At 58.8% G+C, this 18,253-nt stretch overlaps 1 protein-coding gene across 2 annotated transcripts in view; it reads right to left on the bottom strand.

Moving 5' to 3' along the window:
• The window catches only part of CLMN (calmin), an 85,947-nt gene extending 68,934 nt beyond the window's left edge, over positions 1 to 17,013 (bottom strand). For both annotated transcript variants that reach the window (XM_036317935.1, XM_036317936.1), the window contains exon 1: positions 16,864 to 17,013. In XM_036317935.1, coding sequence (XP_036173828.1) covers positions 16,864 to 16,945 — 82 coding nt within the window. In that variant the 5' untranslated portion in view covers positions 16,946 to 17,013. The remainder of the gene's footprint in view (positions 1 to 16,863) is intronic.
• Positions 17,014 to 18,253: the final 1,240 nt, after the last annotated feature.

Here is an 18,253-nt window from a genome sequence, read left to right as displayed (position 1 = left end):
AGCCGATCCATGATTCTCTCTCATCATTGCTGTTTCTCTCTCTCTCTCTCTCTCTCTCTCTCTCTCTCTCTCTCTCTCTCCCTCCCTCTCCCTTCCTCTCTGAAATCAATAAAGATACACATTTTTTTAAAAGTTGCAGCATCTGCACCTGACACATGAGTCACTTTCTGGAGGATAATCCAAAAGGGTCACCCAGGGTCAGGCTGCTCCGCCGGGTTCTTCCAACAACCAGAGAGAATTCGGTTACAATGGACGCGATTCACAGAACAACCATCACAGCCACTGTTGATTTCCAAGAGCCTCAAAGCTGGAGCTTCGCATCAGAGAGCCTCTTGCGAGAGGGACACACGCCATCGTCATCACAGCTCGGTGTGCCCGAGGGCGGAGACGGCTCTTTGGAGAAGCGGTCCCCCCTTTCGTCTGCATACACGTCACCCTGCTGATTCGCCCAGGGTGAGTGGCAGCCGGGGAATGAGCCCACAGGTCACCCATTACTGACAAGGACCCGCTCCCACCGCCCCTCCAGGCCTCTTCCCGCCTGGGAGGACCCCAGCCCATCCCCTCTCTGCACTGTGGCTCAGAGACACGGCCTCACTCACCCGCCTGCCCACCCTGCCCATCCCCGCCTCCTCCAATCCCCACCCAACACCAGTCCTGCTGCAGGACCTTGCTGGGTGGCTCAACCCATCACCCTTCCTATCTCCAATGGACCCCCAGCCTCCACCGGACAACTCACTGAGGGCTTATCAGCTACTGCTGTGGGCTCCACAATGTGATCCGAGTGCAGACACTAAACCGGACCTCATACAGGAACTAACAGATGGCCGCAGGCACAGCAGTCAGCTGAATCTCTACCAAGTTCTTGACCACCATGCCCAAGAAACTCCCCTCCTCCTTCATGTATCTATTTATCTTGTTAATCCTCACCCAAGGATATCTTTCCATTGACTTTTAGAGAGAGTGGAGGAGAGACTGAGAGAGAGAAACATTGATGTGAGAGAGACACATGGATTGGTTGCCTCCTGCCTGCCCGCTGCTGGGACAGGGGAGGAGCCTGCAACCGAGGTAGGTGCCCTTGACCGGAATCAAACCCAGGACCCTTCAGTCCAAGGGCTGATGTTCTATCCCCTGAGCTGGGCCGGCTAGGGCTCCCCTTCTACTTTAAAGAAACATTTATCCCAATGTCCCGATGAGCTTTGGACACTCAGCATTCACGATTTCATTGGCTCTTCCAGACAGCCCCGGGCGGGCATCGCTATTATGCAAGTCCCGTTACAGAGCGACGAGAGCCGAACTGCACAGGGACGTGTCCATGGGCTCACGCTCCGAAGCCACACATGACGGCGCGAAACGTCAAGCCCGCCCCCGGCGGCACACGCCTCCTCTCTCCACTGCGGCCAGGCAGGCTCTCCGGGGTCTGTTCTGTTCTTACTGACCGGCGTGTTTGCTCGACAAGGGCTTCGGGATGAAAGGGCATCGTTCAGGGGACCTGGAGGGTGCCGGATTGATTGGTCGTGGCTGGAATATCTAAAGGGCGTGTCCACGGCACTCTTCCCCCGGGGGAGCCAACCCACGCAGACATCTGGAAGATCGAGAAAAGTCGGCCTGGCTGGTCTGAGGCGGCTCGGGCAGGATAAACTTGAATCTGGCCACAAGCACAGCTCGACTTGAAAAGCTCGCGCCAGCCAGTTCGGCCCCAGGGAGCCTGTGGCTCTGGGCTGGGCTGGGCTCCGACCTCACAGGGTAGACACCGACAGCAGCGCTGCCCTGCCAGCCAGTTGGTTTTCTCTCCCAAGGAGCCGGCCCCCTGCGGGCGCACAGGCTGCAGCTTCACTCAAGAACAGGCCAGGACAGAGGTGATGACGCGCAGTGCGGGGCCCATGAAAGCCCACCCGCCCAGCCCACCTGCCCAGCCCACCTGCCCCGCCCGGAGGAGCTAGCCACGCACCTACCACCTATGGGAACTGAGGCCTGGGAGGACCCGCAGGCAAGTTCCTTGGAGGAAGGCTCAGCCTCTACGGCTGCACCCCACCTGGACCGGCACCCAGGCCTTGGGCCCCCGGCCCCAGGTAACCAGAGTGTGTGGCTGCAGAAAGAGCCGTTAGAGCCCTAGCTGGTTTGGTTCAGTGGATACAGTATCAGCCTATGGACTGAAGGGTCCCAGGTTCGATTCCAGTCAAGGGCACATGCCCGTGTTGCAGGTTTGATCCCCGGTAGGGGGCGTGCAGGAGGCAGCCGATTGATGACTCTCTCTCATTGTGGATGTTTTATCTCTCTCTCCCTCTCCCTTCCTCTCTGAAATCAATGAAATATATATAAACAATCTGCTGGCCAGACACTCCCACCCCCGCACTTAGAGCCTGCAGGACACATTTCAGTCCCCAACTCTAAAGACGAGGACAACCCAGGACTACGAAACAGTAAAGAAGGAACCTCCGCCATGACGGCTCCCGGCCTTGCGCACGTGCAGAGCGAGGGCAGAGGACACGCCCTCAGCACACCCAGCGGGTGCCGCCGGGCCAGGCCCTTCCCCTCCAGCAGCTCCTGTGCCGTCACAGCTCTGGAGGCAGAGCTCAGCACCATTACCCTCATCTGACAGACGCGGTGTGTGAAGAATATCGCGGCTAAACAGCTCACCGAAGTCAGAAACCACGGAGGGAGCAGAGCCGGGATTCCAACCAGGCCGTGGGCTCCGTGCTCTCGGCCGCTTGCCTCCCACCGCGTCCCCCAGCCCCTGCCCATCCTCGGCACCTGGGCAGGTGAGGGAAGGCACTGCAGCCCTGCAGCACGACTGGGCTTCTCTCGAGAATCAGAGAGAACGTGTGTGAATGAACACGCGGTAGATAAAAAAGGGAGTGGGAGACGGAGGAAATCTCCCAGAAAGTGGAGAAAAACGCCAAAGGGCTGTGAAATGGAAAAGGTAGGGATGTTAGAGAATCGGTCCGCCAGGACCAGGACCCAGATAAAGGGGTTCTGGCAGATTAGGGAAAGCCCAGGGGCAGAAATCATGCTGGAATAGCCCAAGAACATTTCCCAGAGCCACAGGGCACGGCTCCAGATGCTGCTCAGCTAATGGGTGAGAAGAGACCAGCACAAGGCGGTCACCCTGAGGTCTCAGGCACTGAAGACAAAAACGGGACCTTATTCGCTTCCAGAGAGAACAAAGCCGGGCACACAAAGGACCAGGCATGGCCACTCTCCCCAACCACAACCCCGCCACCATTCAGGCCCGCGACAACGACTCCCGCCTCGAACTGGGTGCCTGGCTGGTCCAGCAATGGAGAAGCAGAGAATAGAGTCATTTTCCCGCGTGCACGGTCTCAGGGCACTTCCCTCGGCTTCCTTTCTTCAGAAGCAGTTGCTCCTGCATTCGAGGGGCTGAGCCGTCCCAGGGAAACAGGAACTGGGAGATCTGAGCCAGGAGACAGTGAGGGGAATCCCAGGTGAAGGGGACAGAGGGCCCGGTGGCCGCCAGGCCCAGGTGTGGCGGGCAGCAGGCCCAGGCCCCAACGGGCTCAAGAAGAGGAAACGGAATGTACCTGGTGCCCCTGACAACCGGGGGCTCTCTAGACACTAGCATAGAGTTTGGGGTGAACAATAAGCACCCACACCATCGACAACAGGCGACTTCCAGCTCCACAGACACCAGTGAAGCAGGGAGGGAGAAGGGAGCATCGTTCACGCCGCGGCTGGGCTCGGGAGGGCGCTGGCCTAGCAGTGACCGTGTGAACCCCATCACCGATCTCACCAGATCAGGCTGTGAATCTACGGGGCACGTGGGAGAAGCTAGAGAGGTCAAGAGGAGACCCACAGCCTCACCTTCCACAGCAAGAAACCGGAGCCCAGAACCAAAAAGGCAAGACGGAGTGCCAGGGCATGTTCCTCAGACACAGAAGAAAGCACCGACATCATCGGCTCAGAAAACCTGCCAGCGATCGATGCCCACAGCAAATGGCCACGTGGGGACCCAGAGTTTGTCCTGCAAACCCGGGGGAGCTATGGGTATGTGTGACATGGCAACGACAAGGGAAGGGGACACAGACACTGCTGAAGACCTGTGACATCCCGAGAGTTCTACCCACCAAGCGGGGTTGGGATTGTTCCTTCTCACGGAGAAGGTACCCCCGCTCCGACCGGTGCGGCCAGACCTCCGGCTCTGCCTTGCCCTGTGACTGTGCACTCATATTCACAGGGAAACTAAACACTCGCGGGGCCCAAGGCAGGAGGGTGGGCTGGGCCCTTCTTCTCTTCCAGCGACGAAACAGGTTGCACCAAGGACCCGTGGTGGGCAGGACAGGCCCAGCACCCAACCCAGGGGGGCTTCTGGTCCCCTCGGGCAAACCCACAGGGAAACAAGCCAGCGCAGATAGCAGGGCCCGCCTGTCAGTGACAGTGCATCGAGGGTCACTGCAGTCCGACTCCTCTGCCAGCCCATCACCCCACAGGCTTTGTGGGGCCTTGTCCCCTTCATCCAATGCCCAGCGAGGCCATCACATGCCCTTTCCTGGCACTTGCCCGCAGGCCCCCAACAGGCCATCGCCAGGCCTGCCAACGCCCCGCCTCCGAGGCCCAGGCCCTCAGCTTTGATGGGAAGGTATCGTGTTTTGTTTTGTTTTGTTTCGGATCAGAGTTGAGCTCATAGGCCAGCCGGCTGTGCCGAGGAGAGCCCACACAGTCCCTGCGCCGGTAGGAAAGTGAGCCCCCTGTCCTGACCAGCCTCCAGCAGGTGCCATGGGGCGTGGGGGGCCGGGGTCTCAGACGCCAGCATGCGCATGAAACCTCAGACGTCCGCTCACTAGCTGTGGGACAGGGCAGCATGGCTGAGCGCTGCCGGCCTCAGTGTCTCTGTCTGCAAAGTGGGGACATGACAGCAACCGCAGAGGGTCACGGGAGAATCAAATGACATAACGGAGACGGCGTGTGGTGTGGTCGTCGCCACAGGGTGACGCAGGATGAGGACCACAGAGCCTAAACGGGGTCCTGTGACATCGGCTCCTGGTGATTCCACGTCCTGCGTGTATCTCAGATCACACTCCACTGCATTTGGACTCCTGGGCAAAGAGTCTCTGTTGACCTGGCCGGCCCCCTCAGCTGCCCCCCAGTCCTGCTCTCCTGCCCCTGGTCAGGCAGCCGCCCCGGGTCTCTGCACTCCCAGCTCAGGCTCAGTGCCCCCACCCTGGGCGCCCATCAGACGCCCCTGGAACCTAAAGGGCATCCAGCTGTGCAAATGCCTCCCAGGTGTGTCTCCCGTAGGAAGCAGACAAGAGCCCCTTGTAATTCACGCGCACGTTAGATTCCTGTTGCTGCTGTGACAGGTAACCACATCCTCAGTGGCTTAAAACAACAAGAACTGATTCTCATGGCCCAGCCGTCCCAGATGGGTTTGACGGGCTCATGTCACCTTGCGGGCAGAGCCGCGTTCCTCTGGGGACTCCAGGAGGGCATCTGTTCCCTCCTCTCTTCCCGCAGGAAGCGGCCGGCACGCCTCAGCTCACGGCCTCCTCCCGCAGTGGCATCACTCCATCCAGTTTCCCTCGCACACCTCCCGCCCCCGCTGCCCCTCCTCCTCGTTCTTATAGGGGTGCTGGTGCTAACCAAACACCTGGGTAACCCAAGGTCGTCCCCGATGTCAGCATCGCTCACTTAACTGCATCTGCAAAGTCCCTGTTACCAAGTCAGCTACCATATGCCTAGGTTCTGGGGATTAGGCTGTGGTCATCATTGGGGGGCACCATTTGGCCAACAGATGAGAAGACCTACTTCTCTTGGGGACCTACTCGGGGGTGGGCCCCACAGAGTCCAGGGGAGGCCGCTGTGAAATCCACCCAGCCGGGCGCAGGTGGGGTTCTGGGAGACCACCCTCTGCCCGGCCGGGGTTCTGGGAGACCACCCTCGGGGCAGTCATGGCCGTTCCCTGCGGGAGGAACCTTGCAGACAAGGTGCCGGACAGAGAAAGGGCGTGGCCTGTGGGGGAAACAGGAGACCTCTGGGTGCAGCTGCGTCCGGTTCACTCCAGGAAGCCTGGAGAAGTGAGGGGCCAGAGCACACAGTAGGCTTCTTCCTGAGACATGAAGAGAGGAAGATCTCTAGGCTGCAGGGCTGACGCAGGGTGGGGGCACGGAGGCGGGAAACCTGGCCCCAGCCATGACGGTAGGATGCTCACAAGAGCGGGCAAGAGCGGCAGGCGTACGTGGGACTCAGGGCCAGGCCTGGTGGCCCGAGAGCAGAGGTGAGTGGAGGACGCCCTCTGAGGTTACATCATTTCACCACCAAACTGGCAGGTCATCTCTGTGCCCCCTCTCCACCCCTCGCCCCAGTTCTCCACTAGAAGGCCCCAGAGCGCCGCTATTGAAGTATGTCACCCCGAAGAGGATTAAAAATAGTTCAAAACAGCAGAGGGATATAAATATCGCAAAGGACCCTGCCCGCGTGGAGAGCCCCCGGAGAGGCCAGCAGGAGTGGGCATCCTGTCCTCAGAGCCCTAAAGGGCCCCCAGTGACCCCAGGGCTTCTGCACATTCCCCAGGTCCTGCCCGGCTCTTCCTCACCCTCGGGGGCTGTGAACTATCACCTCCGTGCAGCAGGCATGACTGGGCTCAGGGAGGGCAAGAAGGAGGGGGAATGCCAAGGGCACGGCCACCTGTGGGACCACCTCCAGGCACTGCCCCAGCCCTGGCACCGGCCACCACACACCGCCTGCTCCCTGCTTTCACACGGCCTGCCCATGTGATTCCAGATGTTTCCCTGCCCCTCCCCCCACCCTTAAAGCTGGATTGGGCGTTCCACCCTCCCCCACAGCACCCACCTGTGCACCCCTCAGTCCTAACACCCTCCCCACAGCCTCACAGCGCGGTGGCCTCTGTGTCCTGGGGACCCCTGGAGTGTCCCGTTCAGCCCTCCATCCCGGCGCCCAGCATTTTGGGGAGACTCCGTAACGGCTATTGATCGAATGGCCAGGCTTCCAGTGGGAGAGTCCATTTCTAAATCGAGGACGGAGCCCACCCACGCAGCGTCAGCCCTCTGGAAACAAGGCTGGCCGTGGCACAGGCGGCACGCGTTCCTCCTTGTCGCGTGTCCTGAGTCGGGTTCAGCCAATCAGGCCCCTGCCATCCTGCAGGGAGCACCTGGTTCTCACGCTCACAAAGGGCCAGAGAGGAAGCACTTTTGGCTTTGTGGATACTTCTCTGTCACAATGGAACTGCCATTGCAGTACAAATGCAGCCCTGGACAACTGCAAACGGATGGACACAGCTGTGCCTCAATAAAACTTTATTCAAAAAAACAGGCAGTGGGCCGGATTTGGCCCACAAATCATAGTTTGCCAATCCCTGCTCTGATTTAAAAAAGAAAAAGAAAAGGAGATGAAGCAGTGAGGGGGGAAAATGGCAAACATTCTATTTTTTAAAATATATTCTTATTGATTTCAGAGAAGAAGGGAAAGGAAGAGAGAAATAGAAACATCAATGATGAGAATCATTGATTGGCTGCCTCCTGCACGCCCCCTACCGGGGATCGAGCCCACAACCCGGTCATGTGCCCTTGACCGGAATCGAACCCAGGACCCTTGAGTCCACAGGCCGACGCTCTACCCACTGAGCCAAACCGGCTAGAGTCCGGCAAACATTCTTTAAAGCCAGACGCGTGACCTTGGACGCTGCCTCTAAGTCCTTCTGTGATGGACACAGTTTTAAAGCAGAGGTGCCGAGATCGGGGAGCAATCAGAAAAGGTTGCTATGGGAACAGGGAGTTTACTTTTAATGGCTCAACCACTGAAGAGACAATGACTTTATTTTTCTCGCTTTCCCTTGCAGACAAGCAGGAGGGCTCTGCCCAGGGCCTCAGCTGTTCAGTCAAAAATTAAATGCCAGAGAGTCCCAGGGTCGGGGAGGGCCGTGCCCATCATCAGGGCCTCTTCTTCCCGCTCCCCCTCCCCGGGGCCGGGACTGGTCAGAAGTCCCGCCTCCCCGGAAGGCTGCTAGAGGCAAGGCCAGCAGAAGCTCCTGTGCTAACAACTGATCCTGTGGGAACCTCTTCCCAGGCCACCGCGGGACTGCGGACGCCGCTCAGTACTGACAGGCCGTCTAGGTGCCCGGCTCCTGCTTCACCTGCGCCCAGGCACCTCCATCCAATGTGCGCGGGGTTGGGGGGGGGAAGGCAGGGGCCCCCCCAGGCACCTCCATCCAATGTGCGCGGGGTTGGGGGGGAGGGAGGCAGGGACCCCCAGGCACCTCCATCCAATGTGTGCGGGTTGGGGGGGGAGGCAGGGCCCCCCCCAGGCACCTCCAACCAATGTGCGCGGGGGAAGGCAGGGACCCCCCCAGGCACCTCCATCCAATGTGCGAACGGGGGGGCGGGGAAGGCAGGGCCCCCCCCAGGCACCTCCAACCAATGTGCGCGGGGGAAGGCAGGGACCCCGCCAGGCACCTCCATGCCCATGTGCGCGGGGGAAGGCAGGGACCCCGCCAGGCACCTCCATGGTGAAGGCAGGAACCCCATGCCCCTGGGCACCTTCGACTGTGCCCAGCTAGGTCAGAGCAGGGGCTTTTCACAGAAGCTATCATTGATCCAGAACAAACCAAGAATGCTCCTCGTTTCCCGGTTCTAGTTTTAGGCAGGGCGTAGGAACAGGACCTCAGTGGGAGTGAGGCTCCAGCACTTGACAGTGAAAGAATCCAGGAACACGGCCAGCTGAGCTCAGCAGTGCCCAGCGGCCCACACGGCCGCCCGCCCATGTGTGCCAGGGACCGGAACGCGATGGCTTTCCGTGGGCAAGCTCTGTCCTTGTGCCACCTTCCAGGGGGCCCGTTGGAGCCTGACAGCCCAGCCCTCTCGTTCTGTAGAGGAGGAAACTGAGGCGCAGCACACGGGAAAGGCTTCCCAAGATCCCACAGCAAGCTAGCAGCAGAGCCAGGGCGGACCCAGGCCTGAAGCTGCGCCCTGGCTGTGCCCCCCACACACACACACACACACGCACACACACACACACACACACACACGACCTGCCCCGTGGTTGGGGATGAGCCGCCTGGAACGTGGCTTTTGAGGGCAGAACCCAGAGCTAGCTCAGCTCCGTGACTCGCCTCCGGCCAGGCGGAAAGTGTTCTCCATGGTGACTCATCCTTGGGAGCCAAGCACACAGCCTGGGGCAGGGCCCTGCCAGGCAGCAAGTTCCTGGAGGGCATGAAACCTCTGCATTTGGTTTTCTGTGGTTTTTATCCCAAAGCCTCCAGCACCCACTGTGCCCTCCAAGCGCCCTCGCTGTGCCCCCAGGAGCCAGGGGAGGCGGAAGCGGCCAGCAGCCTCCTGGACGCCTCTGCTCGGGGTGCGGGATCACTGAGGCCTCAGTGTCCGTCCTGATGCCCCTGCTGTGTGCACAGGCTGCCAGGAGGGATGAAGGTGGAACCGGAGGGCAAGGTGCTGGGTGGGGGGGTGGGGGGGTGTCTGTGGGAGAGGAGGCTGGGGTGGCACCCCCAACCAGAGCACGGAGGGCCCGGCACGCCAGGCTGAGGGCCTTGGACTTGACCCTGAAAGCCAGTGCAGCCCAACCTTTTGCCCATCGGGATTCATGGACGATGCTGTTAGTCCTGGGGAGGGCCCAGGGGCTGCCCACGGGTTGGCCATGGAGACCCAGTGAAGGGGGAGCAGGGACGTGTGTTGGGTGGCTGGTGGCAGCTAGACTGGAGGGGACTCAAGGCCCGGAGCCATCAGAGGTCCCTAGGGAGTCGGCAAGCACCCAGAGAGGCCTGCAGTGGCTCTGAGCCAGTGGAACGCAAGGAAGAAGTGGCACCATGGCGAGGGCTGACCTTTCGACCACACAGGCATTGCCCTGCCCTGAGCCTGCCTCGGGGCTCCCCCACCACTCCCCTCCTTCTCCACAGACGTCGGGGTGCATGCAGCCGAGCTGCTGCTCAGCCCTGGGGGTCCGACCTAACAGCCTCCCCCAGAGGCCTCCCAGCCCCCAGCCGCGGGCGAGCAGCTCTCCTCCGGCTTCGCGGAGCGTGTGCGCCGGATGCGTGGGCTCGGTCTGACCTGGTTTCACATCCCAGCTCCACTTACAAGTCCATGACCTTGGGCAAGTCCTGTCACCTCTCCACTCCCGCAACACACACCAGCCTCGAAGGCTGGGGGTCGCGTGGAAAGGAGCGTTAGCACCGGGCACCGGCTCAGACAGGGGGCCTGCCCCCTCCCGCGCCACACACACACACACACACACACACACACACACACACACACGGTTCCCGTCTGCTAACCCAGAGGTACTGCTTCCTAAAAGTTCTAAAGGAGACACTGAGGCAGGGCTGGGAGGCTCAGCCCGCAGAGGTGAGCACCCGCCCTGGCTCCCCCAGAGCCTAGCCCCCCTCACTCCATCCACCTCCAGCTCTGGATGCCGGGGAACAACGAGGTCAAAGTTCACAGCATCCAAAGCATCAGGCACTAGGGCAACAGGAGACAGCCCCAAGCTGAGCTGCCAGAGGCAGAAAATCCCAGCTTGGGCCTGGCTGGGCGCCCGCCGGCTCCAGCTCCTTACAGGCAGGGAAAGTCCCGCCTGGCACCGCTGTCCGCAGGGCGCCAGGCCTGGCGCATGTTGGCTAAGTGCACGGAGAAGGGCTGCGAGTGTCGGGGGTGGAGGAGGCTTTCACAGGAACAGGAGCACCTGCCAAATCCCGCCAGGATGCCACCCTTTGACCCAGGACTAATGGCGCTTTCAGCTGGACCCCCAAGCCCGGTCCCGGAGAGAGGGGGGGAGCCAGAGCACCTCGCCGCCTACAGCGCAGCCCGGTCACCGACTGCCCGTGGCCACCATCCCCCCCCCATGTGGCTGCAGGGAGGCGGGCCACCAGGTGGAGGCTGCCCACATCCTGCAATTCCGTTTTCCCCTAAGGGAAGGTCAACCACGTGGGCCACCCCTGCTTCCTTGCAAGGGACACTGCGAGGCGGCAGAGGCGGCCTCTGCCCAGAGGGACACCAGCGGGCTCTGCCAGAGAGCCCTTCCTTCATGCCCTCTGTATGAGCCACCAAGTGGACACAGCAACAGGGAGGGCCTGCCTCTGCCCAGGGGTCATACAGCCAGCGGCGTGACCCGCCCCGGGACCGGCCACGCTCTCTGCCCGGCTCACCTGACCGCCAAGGCAGCCAGAAGGCCTTCCTCCCCACCCCACTCCCGGGGGGTGATCTGGCGATGCCACAATCCTACCCACGTGGACTGCGGAAGGGCACAGTTCAGGGCCATAGAAAACAATTCAGATGAGCAGCTGAGCAGAGGTCAGATGCCTCCACGTTAATGTACACATACAGCTACAGAGAAAGGGACAACCCAGCCGGCGTGGCTCAGTGGGTGAGCGTCAACCTATGAACCAGGAGGTCACGGTTCGATTCCCAGTCAGGGCACATGTCTGGGTTGTGGTCACCAGTAGGGGGCGAGCAAGAGTCAGCCGATCCATGATTCTCTCTCATCATTGATGTTTCTCTCTCCCTCTCTCTTCCTCTCTGAAATCAACAAAAATATATATTTTTTAAGAAGAGAGAGAAAGAGGTAAAGATATCCGTATGCTCCTGAACCATTTTTCCTGAAATGCAGGGTCCCCGTGCCTGCCCCTGGCAGCACCTGGTCCCAGGACGGGCGAGTCTAACTTTGTGAAAAGAATCGGAATGGACTGACCGGGACAGCAGCTACCGCCTGCGCATGGAGGCCCTATGATTACAGGTTCGTGAACTCCCTCTGTGCCTGCCCTCCCATCACCACGACCACCGGTGCTCCAAGTAACACACAGCTTACAAGACACCCCTTCTGCCTGGACTCCTGCTCCCCGGACCAGCTCCCGCCCACGGCGCAGATGAACAAGGCCGCGCCCACCGCCCACAGAGCTGATCGCCCGGACCATCAGGGCCTGCTGACACCCATCAGCTGGTTTGGGCAGACGCTCGAGGCATGGCGTGGGTGCCTTCTGGGCGTGGCCCTGCGGTTGGGACTTCCTGAGCACCACAGAGATAAGGAGAGAACATGTCTGCTAACATCCAATCAAGAGACAGGGAAGCCCAGGGAATAATGGAGACAGAGAGAAGACAGATTACTGCTGCCACCCCCTCTCCCAGCCCCTTCTCAGGGGTGCCGGGCAGAGCAGCAAAGCTGGGTGCCCGGGACCGACAGCTCTTTCACTCATAGTAGCCCGAACTGTGAGCACCCCGAATGTCCCTCCCCGATGGCTGCGCACACGATGGATCTGTGCACTGCCTGGCCCAGGGCTGGGAGCGGGGACTGACGCACAGGCTGGGCACCAGCAGGTAAGGAAACCGCTCCCACGCTGGACTGCTGTGATGTTTGCACAATGCTGTAGCTGCACTAAAAATGACTGAAACATAAACTTAAAACAGGCGAATTTTATTCTATGTACATCACACCTCGGTAAAGTAGTTCTACAGTTTCCCCCCTCCCAAAAAGTACTGAAACAAGCAAGCAGTGGATCCACTGCTCCGACATAACGGGGAATAAAAAAGGCCAGTTTCAAAGAGCACGCACTGTCCAGGTCAATGTACTGGAGAGTTCCAGAGGCAAGACAACAACAATAGAGATCAGAGCAGTGGCTGCCTAGTGTGCGTGTGGGGTTGTTACTGACTGGGGAGGGCGAGGCGGCACCCACCCAGGATGGCGGAACTCTCCTGCATCTTGACTGGGGTGATGGTGTATCCACATGTAAAAATTTGTTGGGCTCATCCTTAAGATTAATGCACTTTATATAAATCTATGTAACCTATTCATATAAAAGGCTAAGTGTCCATCCTTCCCACCGACCGGTAGCTATGACGCGCACTGACCACCAGGGGGCAGATGCTCAACGCAGGAGCTGCCATGACACCCACTGGCCATTTAAAAATAAACAGCACCACAGACCTGGTGCAGACAAACCAATACTTGGCTTCCCCCAAGTGGGACACAGGCCTCGCCACCATCCGGGGTGACACCCCACCCAATCACAGCCAACGCTGCCGAGACCCCCATGGCGCAAAATGCAGCCCACATCCCAGTCCAGCCTGGAAACGGTCGCTGTGGGCGCCGGGTAATGATGTCACATAGCAACACCCGGCTTCCTCTCCCTAGCAACTAGCCTCCTTGGCTAATTGACGAACAAGGCCGCACCCACCGAACACAACTTGTTCCGCCCAGGAACACCACTTGTTTTACAACCAGGTGCAAACATTTTACAGTTTAACCAAATGTTCGTGCAGTGTTTTCCCATGCCTCATCTCATTTGATTCCTGGAGTAGGAAGAAAGGAGACTCAGTAGAATCCTATTTTCTTTTCATTAGCCAGAAAATGGAGATTTAGAAAATTTAAAAACTTGGCCAGACTGAAAAGAAGAAATGGAGGAACTTGAAAATGACTTCAGGTTTTCTCACTGCGCAGAATATAGTCAAACACTGCTATAGTTAAATATTTTGCTCTTTTTTCTCCCTGTGTGATCTACAATAATAATCTGCTTCATGTTGATATTTACTGCTGTGTTGTTGACAATTACCTGAAAGAGAAGTTGGGGTGCTTCACTGGGCTATAAAAAGTTTAGCTAAATCAGAAAGCAGGTCTAATTAAGCAATTTTATCTACATATATAAAAGGCTACTAGTAAGTTAACTCATGCATATGCGATACTTTGTAAAACTCGCTGGCACCAATCACACGCATGTGTTTCCATCTGTCATTGTCAATCACGAATTTGGTTGACACTTCTATTATAGAGAAAGGGCGAATAGCGATATTAAAATATTTCTTCTAATTATTTCCTTTCGATGTGCACAAATACGTGCATGGGGACACTAGTCATATATAAGATGCATATGAAGTACATACATAAGTTTAAAAGTTTATTATTTTTTTAATGGCAAAGGTTTTGATGCTCAAATTGTAACTGGCATTGCCTAAAAGTGAGGACAGTTCACTGGTAACTGAGAGATAGGAGCCCACCAGTGAACTCCTATCCAACCTTCAGGACCCATATCAAATTATCCCCATTTGGCGAAGCCTTCTCTCACAGTTCTACTAGGTGTACCAGTTAATAATGCAGATTTTTTTCAATAGATGGAGTTACACATATGTTGATATATACGCAATTTGATATCTATGCTATTTTGTTGTATTGACAGCAAGCTTCAAAACTTCATATATCAAATTTGCTGAAGGTGTTAACATCATAGATATTTTTACACTTAAAAACGTCGAATTTCATGCAAAAAAAAAGAGCATTTGCGGGAAGTTTTAATCGACTACTTTATTTTAAAGAAAAAGTTGCCATCTACTTCGGGAAGCTTATGGTGAACATGCTCCATCTCAATATACTTGTGAACGCTGGTTTAAACGCTTTAAAAGTGGTGATTTCTATGTGGAAGACAAAGAACGCCCAGGTCAACCGAAAAAGTTTGAAGACCAACAATTACAAGCATTATTGGATGAAGATGCGTGTCAAACTCAAAGACAACTTGCAGGAAGATTAAACGTTGCTCAGCAAACAATTTCCAATCACTTACAGCACTGGGAAAGACTTTAAAGGAAGGAAAATGGGTGCCACATCAACTGAACGAAAGACAAATGGAAAACTGAAAAGTCATCAGTAAAATGTTGCTTCAATGGCATAAAAGAGAGTCTTTTTTGCATCGAATTGTGACTGGCGATGAAAAGTGGATTTATTTTGAGAATCCCAAAAGCACAAAATCATGGGTTGATCCAGGTCAACCATCAACATCAACTGCAAGGCCAAATGGCTTCGGAAAGAAGACAATGCTCTGCGTTTGGTGGGATCAGGAAGGTGTGGTGCATTATGAGCTTCTCAAACCAGGTGAAACCGTTAATACTGATCGCTACCGACAACAAATAATCAATTTGAACCACACTTTGATCGTGAAACGACCAGAATGGGCCAGAAGACACAGCAAAGTAATTTTGCTTCGTGATGACGCACCAGCACACACTTCAAAACCAGTTAAAGACATTAAAAGATCTTGCCTGGGAAGTATTAGCCCACCCGCCGTATTCACCAGACCTCACTCCTTCAGATGACCACTTGTTCCGACCGATGGCACACGCACTTTCTGAGCAGCACTTCTAAACATGCGAAGAAGTGGAAAATTGGGTCTCTGAATGGTTTGCCTCAAAACAAGAAAAGTTCTATTGGGACGGTATCCACAAATTACCTGAAATGGGGAAATGTGTAGCTAGCGATGGACGTTACTTTGAATAAAGCACTTTTGATGTTTCTCTTGAAATGATTGTTTTCTTTGATTACAAAGTCCGCCATTATGAATCAGTACACCTAGTAGGTATAACTAACTGCTCACATTGCTGAACATCCCTGCACACTGGGAGCTGATCCTAGAGGAATGCAGGAAGTTGTACCAAGAATTGATTAGAAGGTGTTTATTAAACACCCACTAGTTGCCTAAGACACACACACACACACACACACACACACACACACACACACACACCCTGACAGCCCAAACCAGATGCCATCTCAGCAAAAGGTATTAACTGCCAGCCCCCTGAATAGGGTGTCAGCTCTGCGGCCACAGGATCCAGGCGTGCGGCTTATTATCAAAAGGAATCATTTTCAACATCTCCAGCCAGTCCTCCTCCTTTTACACAAATCACAGCCAGAGGGATCAGGGGAGCTCAGAGCAAACTCCTTTCCACTGGCCCGGCCCCCTCTCCGCTTTAGGTCACCTCTGCCTGCGCTGTCCTTGCCCAACCTGGGGGTGGAGCTGGTCCACGTGGGCCCAGAAACATTCCACCGGGTGTAATGTTTAAACTTGACTGCCCAGCCACCCCCAGCTGGGGCTCCCTGCCCCGCCCCCAAGCCATAAAGTCATGCCACCTGCTGGGGGCAGGGGCAACAGGCCCCCAAAACCTCTCAGTACCGGCCTCCCCACTCCCTGGGAGCCACCCCAGCCTTGGAACCTCCGGAAACCCAAGTCCGCGGGGGAAACTGCTAAAGCACCTCCCCCTGCCCAGGTCCATGTGCACGGAGAGAGGCCGGAAGTGGAACTCTGTCCAGTTCTGCGAAGTTCATGTATGAACGAGAGAGAGAGAGAGAGAGAGAGAGAGAGAGAGAGAGAGAGAGAGAGAGAGAGAGAGAGAGAGATTGGAAATACACCTCCAGGCAGAGCAGCTTTGTTTGGGCGGGTGGGTGAGGAGGTGAATGTGGGTGACTTTCCCCTTGAAATATTTTTGTGCTAAGTTTCCACCGTGAACAAACTCCTTTGCAAGACAGATGAGCCTCGTCCGCGGCGGAGGCACCCAGCCCTGGGCAGAGGCGGGCACCTGGGCTTCTCCTTCGCCTCCTTTCGGGGTGGACGCCGTCTGGCCCGGTGGGCGGGGCCTCTGGCCCCCCGAGCGAGCGCGGGCCAGGGGAGGGGCAGCTCCCGGCCGAGCGCGACCTGACCGGCGGGGGCGGTGCCCTCCTGAACCCACAGATCAGCCCGGCCCCCTGCTCCCAGCCCGCCGGCGGGGGCGCCGTCCCGGTCACCCCGGCCCCAGGGGTACGGAGGAGGGAGGGCACTCACCCGGGGCGCACGGAGCCGCGCCTTCTCCTCCCCTCCCGGACCTGGGCCGCCGCCCCCAGCGCCCAGGACAAACTTCTCCAAACTCGCCGCGGGGGCCGGAGGGGACTCGCGACGCCCCGCAGAAAAAGGGGGACCCCCCAAACCACGCACGTGTGCCGCCCCACCCACGGAGCCGGCGCGGCGGGGGGTTGGGGGCGGGCGCTTCACCCCCTCCTCCCAGCCGGTGACGGATGCGGGGTCAGGACCCGCCGGGGCGGCGGGGCGGGAGCGGCTCCAGCGACCCCCGCCCGGCGCCCCTCGGCGGGGGCGGCGCTTACCCTGCAGGTTCTGGACGCGGATGTCGCTGATCTGCCCGATGAGCTCCTCGCGCTGGAACCAGTCCCACTCCGGAGCCGCCATGGGGCGCGGGCGGCGGGCCGGGCGCCGGCGGGCGCGGGCGGCGGGCGCGGGGAGCCGGGCGGCGGGCGCGAGCGGCACGCACCCGGCGAGGGCGCCGCGGAGCCGAGGAGCCGAGGAGCGGCGGGCGCGGGCGGGGCGCGGGCGGGCGGGGCGGGCGCGTTCGGGCCGCCCCCGCCGCGGGCGGGCAGCTGGCGGGCGCGGGGCGGCGGTGCGGGCGCCCTGGCTCGCGCTCACTCCCCCATGTGGGGGCGGGGGCCCCGGGGGCGCTGGGAGGAGCGGAGGTGGCGGCCGGGCGCGGGCCGGTGTCCTCGCCCCGGTGTTTGTTGGGGGGATTGTTTGTGTGCAGACGGCGGTGATGAGGCGCGGGGTCCCGGCCCCTAGATTGTGATCTCAGGGGGCGGTGGGCCGCGTGACGCCACCGCGGGGTGCGCCCGGAGCCCGCGGTCCCAGGGCCTAGTGCTACCCCGGCGCCATCCCCGGCGCCCTGTCCCGCGGCTGACCCCTCCTGCACACCCTCCAGGCAGGTCCTGCCCTGGGCAGTTCGGAGGGGCAGCCTCCTGCGGGGAGGTGGGGGGCTGAGGGCACCGGGGAGGGGCCAGGGCCTGGGGAGGGGTGAAGGGTGGAAATGGAGTTGGGGGAGGCTCTCCTCTATCTCCAAATCGGGGCGGTGGGGGGAGCATGGCAAAAAGGACCTCTTTCCTGGGCTTGGATTTGGGGAACCGTTCTTGGGGCACCCAGTCCAGGCCCGGCCTCGGGTCTGGGGAGGAGGGAGAAACAGTGGACGCTGGGCTGCGGGGGTGTCCTGGGCCGCTGCCCCCCCCCCCCACGTGACCCTCTCTGGGGCTTCATGGGGATGAGTGCTGGGCCTTCCCTACTGTGCTGTTTCTTTTAACGCTTGGGAGCCCCGGATCTTATCTTGTTTGGGGCTTACACAGACTCCGGCGAGCTCTTCAGTGGTTGCACAGGCGGGAAAGCGACTGTCTGGAGCCCTGGAATGCGCCCCGGGCCGGAATGAGTTGGGGGCAGGAGGGCTGTGACCCTGTCCCCAGCCTGCGCATGTGCCGGCGCGCACACAGTGGCTTATATATGGGCCGCTCCAGCGGGGCGGGGGGGGGGGGGGGGGGGGGGGGGGGATGGCCAGGCCTCACTGAGCATCTAAACCTGGGCCGTGTTCATCATCGCTGTTGATTCTACTGAAATACTGGCCATGGGGCGGGTGGCCTCCTCCCTCCCTAACAGCCACGGGGAGCCGCACTGGTGAGCCCACCTGGGCCCTTGAGGCCCGGCTCTTAAGGGGAGCGAGTCTAC

The sequence above is a fragment of the Myotis myotis genome, unplaced genomic scaffold (genome assembly GCF_014108235.1).
Source record: "Myotis myotis isolate mMyoMyo1 unplaced genomic scaffold, mMyoMyo1.p scaffold_m19_p_1, whole genome shotgun sequence".
Classification (NCBI taxonomy): domain Eukaryota; kingdom Metazoa; phylum Chordata; class Mammalia; order Chiroptera; family Vespertilionidae; genus Myotis; species Myotis myotis.
Note: the sequence above shows the minus strand (reverse complement) of the source record. Positions and strands in the feature narration are given on the sequence as shown.